A 14,235-nucleotide genomic window follows, 5' to 3' on the forward strand; every position below is an offset into this window, starting at 1 on the left:
ACCAAGCAGTGTGTATACGTGAATGAGTGTGCGTTTGTGTGTACTGCTTAGTCACAGGATGTAGTTTCTTTCAACTGAAAGGAAGTGTATTTTCATCAGAAAACATGGCGCAAGAGAAGAGATCTGATGGATAGAAAGGGGGTGGGTGAGGGAGTTGCTTAATTGTTGTCTAGTAAGGCTTCACTTACATCTGATGCAGGGCCCTTGTCGGCCCCTGGGCAGGAAAAAGTAACAAATTCATGGCAGCGTTTGTGGACCACGAAACCACACACTGGGGGGAGAGAGAGAGAGAGAGAGAGAGAGAGAGAGAGAACACTTCATCAAGTAACCCCAAAACATATTCATTTTTTGTATTGTATTCAATAACAAAATGCTAAAGCAAGTGGCATTTAGTTTCACAGAAAGAAAGCACAGTTCTTTTTTTGTAAATGATTAATTGATACATAGTTGATACACAGACAAATATTATTTGGAGACTTTCTGGTAGTTAGTAAATGCTCCTTTAGTTCTCAGTCAGTAAGCTGTGGCATTATTTGTTTGCAGATGCCATGTGGTTCAATATTTTGTGGTTTGATGCAACATGCAGACATATTTCCAAATACTTCTTGGTATCAGATCTCCAAAAGCGGATATTCTTCAGGAGGTAAATCTTTAGTGGATGAGATGAAGGACATTTGTGCTTCTTAATACTGACATTAAAAGGTGTTATTTTAGTATTATTTATATAGTACTTATACATTTTAAATTAAGTTGTATTTGTATATTTAAAAGTTTTAATTTATTTCAGTAGGCAACATCAGCTAATTTTATTTCAGTTAGTTGCCAACAACACTTTTCTAGTTTAAGTTTTTCATCATATATTTACATTATATTTCATTTCAATTAACTATAAACATAACCAAAATTCACTTCAATAACAACACTGACAAGAATCTGAGCAGTTTGAGAAGATTATCATGTGTATTTCTTCATAACACCATGTATTTGCATATACTGTAAACGACACTTATCATTCCATCAAAAAAATTCAAGTTGCAATATGTAATTACACATTGCATAATCATGCACATGAGTCTTGCTGGTTTAGCCAAGAATCTTTCTCTTCTCGCCTATACTGCTTTATTATGAAACAGAATGTGCCTCTGAAAGTCTAATACTTACAGTACTAAATGATTAATAAATCACCAAAAGCCCAAATTCTCTGTTTTCCAATACAAACAAGAAGAGCAACAAGGTGGGATAATGTCAAATGCTCATACTCATCACAGTTATCGGAACAAATAGGGTGACATTCACACCTAAATTTCTACATGCAATGTTAAACTAGCATAAGGTGAAACTATGAATGCATATCACATGTTAGAAGAGCCCAAACCATTACCATTAGGGATCCCATCAAGTTCACGTAGGCCCACACAAAATAAGATCACTTTTTGGTAACACTTTGCATAAGACTAACATGACACCTTCATAACCATGACATGACTTATGTCTTGAATATGAAGTAGGGTTTATGCATGTTTATGACAACTGTCATTAAGTGACTTTCGCTCAATAATGACATTTTGAATACAAATATGACATTGTTTAAGATGTCTTGGTAATGTTTTAGAATAAATCAAATTAGCCAAAAATGCACATAATGATAAGTCCCGTAAATCACATCATCGATAACGAATGCATGTATTGATCTGTCTAAATATGATAAGTCACTGGCACTAGCAGAATAAAAAAAAAAAATTCAATCAGTTCATAATGCTTTATTAGATAATGCCCAGCTCAAAATAATCAAAACAGCCTGTCCCCCTAAAACATGGGACGGGATCAAACAAAAGCTGCTCTTTTTATAATCTGTCTAACAGTGTGGAAAGTAAAGCCAATAATCATAAACCACTAAATGATCTGCCAGCTAAGCCCCGAAGTTCAGCACTGAACAAATTAAACTGTGCACTCCAAAATTCCCTGTCTTAACAAGTATTTTTGTCCTATTTGTCTGGTTAAAATATCTAAAAAAAATGTTTAAATCAAGATAAATGTACTTTAGAAGCAACATGTGTAATAATAAATGTGTATTGTCTTAATGCAATGACAGTTTTGTCCTCATTTGTTTCAAGTATAAACAAGTTAAAGAAAATGAAACCAATCCGAAAGTAGTGTACAAAATACACTTTCAAACTATCTCCACACACGTCTAAATATCTCATGTGGTGTTGTTTCAAGTAAAATTACTGTTTTTTTTACTAAAAAAACAAGTCAAATAAAGTAAAATAGTCACAATGTTGGATTACATGTACTAGTAGTCTTACAGTAAAGTCTTAAACACTTTAAAATGAATTTGAATATGTACAGTATGATGGCTGACAATCATGTTAAGAACAGTCATATTTCACCTCAACATCAAAAAACTATATGAAAAAAAGGAAATATATTTAGAGAATTTTAGAAGTCTATTTTTTTTTATGATTTCAGGAACATAAAAGTGTGTATCTTTCCTAATACCTAGCCTAAATTAAAGCATCATTTTTGACTAATAAATCTGGATTGACAACCATAAAAAACACAGATAGAAACACAAAACAACAACAAAACATTATAGGCCTTCAAACTTTAATCACTGGGATTTAGCATTCATTATTAACCAGACTATTAAAGATGCATCGTTAGATAAATTATTTATGAGGTTGACAACTGTTGGCAACTGTTGCGATCTGTGATTTAACTGCAAACCTGTTTCAAAGAAAACACTTTTTCTTGTATATTTTTCCCTCCCGAATATCCGGCCGAACTTGACAGACCAGGTAAATATGGGAGGTGGGAACCACATGTACAAATGGTAAATAGCTTAACTGACACGCACATTCCAGCCACTGGAATTCATGCTTAGTTACATAAAGGAGGAGGCAGGGACGGTCGAGTTACAGCGGCCAGACTGAAGCTACAGGATCTTCCCTTCACATGTAAACAGTCTATTCTATTCGCCACATCCTTCCCCTTTTCCACAGAAGCATTCCAGGACATTCCCTCTGTAATCTGTCAGTTGTTGCCTAGCAACAAGACCTAAGGGTTAAAGAGGCTGGAACTGTTCTCTCTACTAAATGTCAAGTTTATAGTCTGCCTCAGCTTAAAGGCCCGCTCACACCAAGGATGATAACTACAACGATAAAGGTTTCCTTTTAAAAATCGATAGTCCACAAGCGCCACACCACAACTATAACGACACAGAGTAACGATATCGTTGGCATCACTGTCAGAATTATTTTTCTCTAGCTCATGAATGATATAAACGTCGACAGCCAATCAGAATCAATCCTGCTTTAAAGAGCTCAAAAAAGGCCCAACCATAAATAATCACATTCATCTAATCTTTTCTAACGATCCGCTAGCTGCCCGCCCCGTAAGCAGACCATCAAAAAAAACGTGTCTCTGTACTGTAGGCAGCCTAGGCTCTGAAATCTGCACACAAAAACAATTGGTTTCACCAACAACCACTCAAAACCAAAATAAATAGTGTTCCAGGGGTTCGATGATGGGCACTGGCTTCTTCTTCAGCTCAGACTTCGCGTGCAGCCATTCACGAGCACAAAACCTCTCAACAAAACTCAGCCACTGCATCTTCAGCATTTCAGATTTATGAAAATGAAAATGACTGTGTTCGTTATTATTACACCCAAGAACAGAACACTACAATCACTTAGACCCATTCTGCTATGATGACAGCTCGCTCAGTGTTGAAACGCTGCTGTCAATTAAAAATTGTGGGAGGGGCGTCCGATTTAGTGACGTCACACGGTTGAACGTCTTGATTTGAGGCAGGGAAAAACATAAGATTATATAAAAATGTATATCTATATGACGGTTGTGTACAGGAACCGCCAACACACATTTCAGTACAATCAACTTGTAAAAGTGCATGTACCATTATATGTGTCAGGGTGTGGTGCAGGCTGAGGAACCGGCAGGAAGGAAGACAGGAACACGGGTGCAACACAGGCTAACATTAGACATTGACCGACAAAGACAGAATGAAACTGAGGGACCTAAATACACAGAGGAATCAAACATAACGAGGTGGAAAACAGGTGTAACAGATGAACAGGACGCTGAACGGGAGGTTGATGAGGGAGTGAGTTCAGGTGTGCAGACGAGAGGATCATGGGAAGTGTAGTGCTGGAGACGCAGACAGGATGGTGCAGACGAGACTGTGACAATATGACCCCTTTAATCAAAAATGTTCATTAACTTCAGCATTACGTGATACTATTTCAAAGCGATTTCCATCATTTTGACGGGTTATAAATTACATTTACCTGTGAAAACAATTCTTCATGCATTCAAGTGAATTATTAATGGAATATCGTAAAAATTAAATTCAGGGAAACAGACCAAAGATGTGCAGTATATGTCGTCCTTTCTCATCCTTGTGCAAAACGAAAAAAGAAAATAATGATGAGGAAAAGAAAGCAGCGACTGAAAAGAGCTCTTGCCATAGATATTCATGTTGGAATCTTGACGCATTCCTGTGTCATGTTAAAATACCAAGTATGCTATAACTTTCTTCTCATGATGTCTAAAAATAAACCATGAAGGACAATTGACAGCTCATCCAGTCAAACTGACAGATCAGCTTCATTTGTAGGGCAACCTTATGATTTGAAATTATTCGTTTTAGCCTTTTTGAATGGAAGTTCCCCAAACCGGAAACAAAACGCAGTAAGGTCGTTAGGAATAAGGAGGATAGGCCCTATTGAAAGGATTTATTCCTTTCAGCCCACCCAAAAGTTACTTTACTAAATTTACTCATGGTGGAACCTCGGATTCAGGAGGAACAATGCGGTTTTCGTCCAGGCCGTGGAAAACTGGACCAGCTCTATACTCTCTACAGGCTGCTGGAGGGTTCATGGGAGTTTGCCCAACCAGTCCACATGTGCTTTATGGATTTGGAGAAGGCATTCGACTGTGTCCTGTGGAGGGTTCTCCGGGAGTATGGGGTCCGGGGTCCTTTGCTAAGGTCCTTTCTTTCAGCCAAACACAATCGAAGATATAATTAACAATATCCTGGCTCTTCCAAGCTTTATAATGGCACAGACTAGTGCCTGCATTTTTGAAAAGCACATCGATTCATCATAAAAGTAAACCATATGACTCCAGTGGGTTAATAAAGGCCTTCCGAAGCTTAGCGATTTAAATCTTTATAAAGAGAGTCCATAGCGTATAAGCTCAGGTGAGAATTGACAAACACGGAAGTGCAGAGGATAGACAGAACAAAACAAAATGCCGATCACAAATTATAAGTGTAAGTCGAGAAGTTTTAAAGAAAATGACAAACCATGTGTATGTCCTACTTTGGGTCATGGCAGGTCACCCTTCCCCCGGATCTGGACTCTCGTGAACGCACATACTGCCGGTGACGGAAGCCATAATTATGGTTTATAAAGTTTTAAATATGGATATTTTTCTTACAAAAACCCATCGTGGGCTTTAGAAGGTCTTTATTAACCCACTGTAGTTGTGTGAATTACTTTTATGATGGATGAATGTGCTTTTCAAAAACTCACTTTTCAGTCCAATTACAACGCTGGGAAGAGCCAATATATTATTTAATATAACTCTGATTGTGTTCGGCTGAATGAAGAAAGTTATATATACATCTAGGATGGCCTGAGTATGAGTAAATTATGGGATTTTCCTTTTTGGGTGACGTATTCCTTAACTTAAAGGGTACATATCATGCTTTTAAATCTTTCATTTTTACATATAAATCATACATTTGTGGTCTACGTAAAGCGAAACTGCAATTCTTGAGTCTGAACTCCTCATTATTATAGCTCCACAGGCCCCTTTTCTACCCCTTTTCTGATGTGCGTCTGTGAGCGACCCGTTTTGAAGCGGCCTCTTTAAATAAAAAGGAGATGTCACACCCCGCCGCCTGCTCTCCAGGTCGATGAGTTCACGGTCGGTTCAAATCCACCCCTTTTGCCCATTTATGTAGTTTGTTTAGAGATATACGATTACATACTATAGCTTCAAAGAACATTTTTATTCACACGTTAATAAAATGTCAACAACGGAAGACTCCATCAAGCCTTACATGTTCAAGCCAGAGCGAGCGAGTTGAAAAAGACAACAACGAACAACAACCTCTTCATATGGATGCAATGGTATGTATCTGTATTGTGTTAAGTGAAAGTCGATTATTTCTCTTGTTAAAACAAGCACACTGACAAGATAAATGACTACAGTCTAATCTTACCACTAAAAATCTGTATTGATAATATGACACGTTTAGAAAAGCATCAGAAAACACAGCAGCTAAATGACCATTGATGAAACTCAAGAACAATAATACTGCAGACGTGTAACGTTACTTCAAAACAAAGACAAAGAAAGACAAAGGTACTGCTAAACCATGACCACCATGTGTTTTAATAAAGTAAAGTACTTTATTTTTATTAACAATATTTACAGCTTATCGAAATGCTCTGTTTGTCGTCTCCAAAGATAGAAGGAATTTACCCCTCATTCAGACGAAGTCGATCGACAAACCCTTCTTTATACTGGCGGAGGTTGTTGAATTTGGAATCCTTGAAGTGCTTCAGGTCACTACATCCAACAACCGAACATTTTGACTTGCCCTCTCGTAACTTCTGCATCATTGAGCTTGGACTACACAATCGGAGCGAGAAATAATAACGGCGGATTGCTCGAAGTGTTGGGCCGGTAGTCAATGTCCTTATTTGTCAGTTCCGCTGCAAATACGGTGACGTAATTGTTCAAAAAACGTCATAGAAAACAGAAAATCTGAACAGGTTGAAAAATATGACCAAAACAGAATATAAAGATATATACGAAGCACTTGAAGAGAATAATTTCATCTTTTCTGTACTTATAAACACTCCAAATATAAAACAAAATGCATTTAAGGGCTAAAAAAGTGGATTTTGCATGATATGTCCCCTTTAACTCTTGACAATATCACAATTAAAGTCATGCAAAGGGGAGTGGGGTAAGATGTGTCAGAGGGTAAGCCATGCAGCCTCTTTAATATAGCAAACTGTACACATTTTTTTGTCATGTTTTTGAAAGAAGCCACTTATGCTCACCAAGGCTGTTTATTTGCAGCCTATTGTTACAAACAATTACAAACAACTCATTATTTATGTTAATATATTTATGTGAAGTAGTTTTCCCTATTATTCAACTTACCCCTAGACGTATATCTTGCAACATAATTTGTCAAATTAGTTTGATCTCAAACTCTGTTCTTGACCAGAAACAATTTAAGTGGCAAAGCCTCACACCTACGCATTGGTGCACTGTTTTGATAAGACACACTTTCCAACCATGACGTCTTTGACATGTTTTCTTTGGAAGATAAGTTTGAACCTGCACAGTATAGGGTGAAACTCAAAAAATATGAATATCGTGCACAAGTTCATTTCTTTTTTTTTTTAGTAATTCAACTTAAAAGGTGAAAGTAATATATTACAGACTCATTACATGCAAAGTGAGATATTTCAAGCCTTAATTTGTTATAAGTTTGATGATTATGGCTATGGAACTTGTGCACAATATTCAAATTTTTGGAGCTTCACCTGTAGGCTACTATGCAGGTTCAAACTTGTTTAGCTTCCAAGGAAAAAATGGTTGGAAACGTTAATTGTCTTTAACTGGGATATTGCCAAGAGCTCAAACGAATACGTCAACAAAAAATTGAAATCCCATAATTTTCTCATTCTCGGGCCATCCTAGGTGTATACCAGACCGGTATATGACTTTATTCATTCAGCTTCTATTAAGAGGGTAACGAAAAATAACGAATTTGCACACGCAAAAAAAAACAAAAAACATGTGAACGGCCCCTTATGGCAACGTGACATTAGCCTAATCCAAAATATTTCCATAAGTGGCTCTTTCCTCCTTTCTTGTCAAGGAGTGGATTCAGAGCCAGCGCATTAGCATCGCCTCCATGTCTCAGTGTTTTTACGAAGAGGACGCAACTGTGCACCGGATTAACCCGGTACTTTGGTACAACCGATACTTAAAGGGATATTTCACCCAAAAATGAAAATTCTGTCAGTAATTACTCACACTCATGTTGTTCCAACCCTGTAAGACCTTCATTCATCTTCAAAACACGAATTAAGCTATTTTTTATGAAATCTGAGAGCTGGGTAACTCGATCCTCCATACTAGTTAATAGGCTTCTTGAGGTATTGAAACATGCCTGTCTCGAAAAGTTATTAAAGACATCGTTAAAATAGCCCAAGTGACTACAGTGGCTCAATCTTTACTTTATAAAACGACGAGAAAACTGTTTGTGCACAAAAAACAAAACAAAAATAACGACTTTATTTCAACTATTCATTTACTTTGCTCTCTGCCTCGAGTCAGGTTACTAGTTTAACAGCGTATGATCTATTGTTGTACGTCGTAGCTCTACGTAATTACACTAGTTTATCTGACTAGAGGCCCAAAGAGAAGGAAATTAACAGTTGAAAAAGTTATTTATGTTTGTTTTTGCACATTAAAAGTATTATTGTCGCTTCATAAACTTAAGATTGAACCACTGTAGTCACTTGGACTATTTTAACGATGTCTTTAATAACTTTGAGGCCAGCAAGTTTCAATCCCTCAAGAAGCCTATGGACTAGTATGGAGGATCGAGTGATCCAGCTCTCAGATTTCATCAAAAATATCTTAATTCATGTTCCGAAGATGAACGAAGGTCTTACGGGGTTGGAACAACATAAGGGTGAGTAAATACTGACAGAATTTTCATTTTTGGGTGAACTAACCCTTTAAGAAGAGTTGGTCCATCGACGGTCAAATTTTTTAGTACCGACTTGGTACCAAAGTACCGGGTCTTTTGACAACACTAGTTCCTACACTCTTAAACAAGAGCCTATTTAAAATCAAACAGCGACTTTTTTTTTTTTTTTTGGCCGGGAAGTGTACCTCACAATAAGACTAACTTCTGTTTCATGCTGACTTTAAACTCATCTTTGAAATTTAGATTTGAGAACCCCTAACTTTAGGGTTGGAGGTTTGTTAAAATGCCTTGTGATGCTTGTCCTAGCAATCACTACCAATAAAAGGAATTACAGACAGTGTATGTACACAAGCATACAAATGGGAAAAATAGGACTTCACACACATTCATTATGGAATCTCTTAAATTCCACAGCTACATGCATCTTAATTAGAGTCAAGGTCCTTATTAATTATATCTTTGCGTTCAATTATTGGCCTCCAGTCATTACAGCTGTGTGATTACAGAAGGTTCATGCAGTCAGTGATGACAGGGTTCTGTAGCAAAGGCCTGCTATCAGATTGTTGGTCCCTTTAAAACTCAAAGCAGCCTCAGTGTCCATGCAGTAACCATCATAACAGTTCCAAACATTGCCTCTAGTGTTCCATTAGTTGTGTACATTTATTTATAATGTTACTATAACTAAATGTTACTGTTTACTTCATAGGCATTGTCTGTCTAGTGCCAATATGTGACAAGCTTCATTAGACAAATGAGTGAACAAAACAAACTAAAGAAGTGACCATAACATCATGAAATGGCAAACACTAAAATAACGATCATTTAGCCTAAAGTTTATGATTACCCAACCTTTTTGGTTTTTAGCTTGCACACATTTTTGCCATTAGATCATTTACAAATCAGACAGCTTTTTACTCCACTCAACGTATATGCATATTAAACCCTAAACTTGTATATAAATGAGAAGATTTGGATTGATACAGATATTTGTGTCAATGACAGCAACTGTTCTATTTTCAAACATCACATTTTGGCACTGTTCCAATGTTGTTCACTGTGTAATTTAATACTAACCTGGGTTCATAGATTTACATACACGCAGGTGCACATCAAGTACATGTTTTGCAGTGGTAGAAAGATCAGAGATGTTAATGATTGAATTAATCTTCTAGCATTATTAAAAACCATTGTATTTGACTGCATTTGGAACAAAGGCATTAATATAGGCTTTATGTCATGCATGTCTTGGTTTATGGAACAGTAACTTTCACTTCAACCTCGTGTTTGCATTCTCATCCTCTCTTTCTCTCTTCACTTCAGTCTGCAAGTATTTGCCAGTAAAATTAAATGGTAAAAATAGCTGTTGTGCTGGTCTCAAACACATCCCTTTGTTAGAAGCAGGTCAGGGATACACAGCTCTGGCCTCCTCTTTTACATTCTCACCCAATACTTACACAAAAAAGAAAAAAATATATTTTATTATTATGTATGAGAGATGGGATGTGAATCTTATGTAATTTTACCAGTAAGTATTTGCATTATGAATTTAAAGAGCCCAATAAATCACTAGACAAACATTGTTTTCTCTCCTTAGTTGATGTATTTCCCAACAAAAACAATTGATTTGGTGATTTTTTAATTACAATCTTATACACTGTAAGACAAATATTTTTTTTAAGATTTGTCATCACAACATATTTCTTTTGTCAAATCAACTTAAATTATTTATTTAGTTGAGATAACTTATTATTTTGAGTTTCTTATGATTAAATTAATCTCCTTCATTGTATTAACTCACTTTTTCCCAGTTCAATCAACTTATAATTTTAAGGCAACCAAAGTTAAACCAAGAGATTTTAGATTAAAAGCAACAAGAAATTTTCATTTCATAATGTCTTTAAAATAATCAACGAAATGCCCACATGACACTAAATTATAACAATGATTCTTGCATGAATACCGAAATGTAATGTTGGCACAAGGGAAAGTGCAGGCTGTTCTATCTCACTCGGTTCAATCTGTAAACATTAGCAAGATGAGGCCAGATCTTTGCTTTGTTTATTTAATCTTTATTTCTTTTTATATGTGTGTGTTTGTGTGTGTGTATTGTCCACAAAGTAAATGATCAACATTAGCTGTTAACATATCGCTGCATCAGCTTCGGTCCTGCCTGGACTACAATACAGCAAATATTTCAAATTGGTATCATGCCAATAATATACTTTAAAAAATGGCTTGGGATGATGTAAAACAGATCAAGATTTAACGTTGGCAAGCTTTCATATTCAGTTGATGATGCCAGAGTGATTAGAAAATTAAAAAAACTATTAGAAAATTAAGGAATGACTTTGCCAGAAAAAAAATAAACTAACAAACAAACAAATTCAGTACAGTACTCAACATTAGAGACTGCAAAGATAAAGAGCCATGGAAGAGAGATGTCTCTCTAAGTGTGATTAAAATATGCTAATCAATTCCATAAATTTAGAATTTGTTGGAGACCATGTGGAGGCAGGAAACATGGGAACAAGGCGTTATCTCCGCAGACAAGCCAAGCAGGCCATTTGTACAGAACTCATTGTGCTAAAACACACAGATGACAATTTCAGTGTATTAATTGTGGTGTTTAATATAACAGTCACTCCTGAGATCTATCTGAGCTGAGTGGCACAAAGCGGCGAGACCTTACCGATCATCATAGAATTTAAACATTTAAAGCTCGTGAGCTTAGAATTATAAGGTTCTATCTCCGTTTAGGGTAGTTCTGAGACATTGAGCATCAAAGTTTTTACATCCCACCTGGCAAAACTGTAATGTAGTAAAATTTTCTATTATAGCTTTATCTATTAATCTTTTTTTTTACAAAAATAACACCACACAGGCATTAATAAACACCTAATGGATCAGATTATGTCAAAAACTCAATTTTGACCAAAAGTGGAGATAGAACCTTATAATTCTAAGCTCACGAGCTGTTAAATTTATTTTTACTAGATTTTAACTGAATGATTTCCTGAAAATGATTTCCACATTTTCATACAACAAATGAAGAAAATCCACAACAGGATTTCCAGGTTTCCTTTTTTTCCTGACAGATATGTGCATCTTGATTCATTAATTACCTTGAAACTAATTGACAAGTCCACACATGCAATTGAATCATATCTGATTGGTCTAAATCATCTGTATCTTGCTTATTTAGTTTCACCTGTGGCAGACAGAGCAGTTCATTGCATCGTAGTAGATGGTGTTTGTTGTGTGGCTGAAGTAAGTTTGTGTCATTTTAATGCTTTTTAGCTGATTTAAGGAAAAAATGTTAGCCCCAGTTTCCACTCCTATGTATTTACTGTCTTAGTAAGTAGCATTGGTGTAATCTAGTAATTGTGGATGATGCATTTTTAACAGCCCATTAATGAACTGAGTAGGAGGTGAGTTGTTCAGGATAGTGCTGCCAAATGCGATTATAATGGCAGTTCAGGCTTTGACATTCATGGCAACCCTGCATGAATATTGTATTTTATTTCTGAATATTGACATAGGGATGTTCACCAAGGGCTATACTCAATGACACCAAGTAAATGGCAAAAGTTCAATTCAAACATGGTTTTCTCTAGCAGCAGTTTATGTAATTGTGCAATAACCTTTTGCAGCTGAAACTTTAAGGTATGTGCTTACACTCTAAAAAATACTGGGTTATTTCAACCCAAATATAATTAAAAAATGTACAGTTGAAAGTTGGATTAAAATTTTAAATTACATTTGTAACCCAACATTTGGGTTTGTCCATATGTTACCCAATTTTGGGTTAAAACAACCCAGCATTGTTTAGAGTGTATACAGAAACAAGTTATATAGGAAATACTGATTGGCATATAAGCAGTGACCACCACATCTTATGAGAAAAGTAACTACTACTTGACTTTATAGTTCATATGTTGTGATTTGTACAAAAATAAGGGTCCACCCCTTAACTTAACCTTCAGATTGTACAGAAACTAAACATATAGGTAAAATTGTACAACTTTATAAGAATTGGCCAGAACATATACCTAACTGTCATAAGTATGTGCTGGCTGTGACAACTAGCAGTGGTCTCCCCTCCCAGAGTTCAACAGCACCAACTGTCACTAGTAATCTCTTCAACCCACCACTATGAACCAAAAGAAGCTTCTCTAAGCAAATGAATTTAAAGAACCATGAACTCATGTTTGCTACACAGCTAGCATTGGAAATAAAAGCAGTTATCGTGTAACATAGCATAAACCGTTGCAGACTTTGAAAATGTAGAGGACTCAAATTTCTCTATGGAGCAAAAGAGTCTTACCTTGACACTGGAAACCTTGCTTGCCGAAACCCCTGCAAAAGAGGTGAGACTGTGTGAGAAATTACAGCACAGAAAGCAAATCTGGACGCATTCCTCTGCGCGCCGCATCAATACGCGCAGGCGCGCGCGCCATATTCCGCAAAATCGCCAAATCCATCTCTAAGGATGATGATGGCTTAATCATAGCGCGAGAAATTTCATTATCGTGATAGACACTTTAACATGTATTCTTAATGAATAGAAGAGCTTAAATAAATGTGCTATGAACGACCCAAATGGGTAAAGATATAAATGCACTGACATATCTCGTGGAGGTGCAGCATTGCGTTGGACTCGTTGCGCGAAGCGCTTGTCTTTTCCGTCGGCGTCTTTGTTCAGTGTTAACACCACTGCGGATGTCTGAGCGTGTTCAAAGGCTTTAGTGTTTTTCCTCTCACGAGCATCAAGTGAGTCACCTGTGCCCTTCGCAGCCGTGTATGTACAACACCTCAACGTCCTCCAATACTCACCAGATAAAGTCGGTGCAGTGGCTGCAGAAGGTCGGTTGCTTGAAGAAGCGAGCGATGAACTTGTGGTTCTTCACTTCATGCACGTTCTTCTGCCTCAGCGCGCCCTGCCTGGCGAAGCCTCGCGCGGCCCCCTCGCCCTCGACAGCCGCTGGGTCGGCCATGATGGGGACGGAATGGATGTAGTGGGTAGAAATCTCCTCGACTTGTAGCCTGCGCCGTTGAGGTTGAACGGGGTCTTTCTCGGCTTGCGCTTCGCTTCCCGGTTGGTCGGCACGCGCGCGCGCACACGCCTGCCTCTCCCCAGCTGACTGTTGTGTTGTGGAGCGCGCGGGTAGCGGTGCTTCAGTTAGACTGTAACCACGCCCCCCTCCGCACGGCCGTTTTGAATGACTATTGCGGTTGATGGAAACATTTTGGCCGTGGATTCTGGTTGACAAACCCGTTTTAAAATCACTTCCAATGAAACTGTAATTAATCACTTCCAATGAAACTGTAATTAACTGTTTGTTTATTGATCGAGCGCGAGACGCACAGCACACTTGCTTTTTGCTCTGGCGCATTGCAAACATTTATTATGGCAACAACTCTAGCTTTCTGCGAATTTGTTAACTGAATTGGAATTGTGGTGACAC

General features: G+C 37.3%; 1 protein-coding gene across 2 annotated transcripts in view; it reads right to left on the bottom strand.

Moving 5' to 3' along the window:
• prkcba (protein kinase C, beta a) overlaps positions 1-13,936 on the bottom strand; it is a 34,480-nt gene extending 20,544 nt beyond the window's left edge. Inside the window, exons 1-3 of one of the 2 annotated variants that reach the window (XM_039651605.2) lie at positions 13,604-13,936; positions 13,095-13,126; positions 189-271 (exon numbers count right to left, since the gene is read on the bottom strand). In XM_039651605.2, coding sequence (XP_039507539.2) covers positions 189-271; positions 13,095-13,126; positions 13,604-13,764 — 276 coding nt within the window. In that variant the 5' untranslated portion in view covers positions 13,765-13,936. The remainder of the gene's footprint in view (positions 1-188; positions 272-13,094; positions 13,127-13,603) is intronic. The other variant, XM_039651604.2, reaches the window with a different exon arrangement.
• Between the last annotated feature and the right edge of the window lie 299 nt (positions 13,937-14,235).

Source organism: Pimephales promelas, chromosome 6 (genome assembly GCF_988280905.1).
Source record: "Pimephales promelas chromosome 6, fPimPro1.hap1.1, whole genome shotgun sequence".
NCBI classification, from domain to species: domain Eukaryota; kingdom Metazoa; phylum Chordata; class Actinopteri; order Cypriniformes; family Leuciscidae; genus Pimephales; species Pimephales promelas.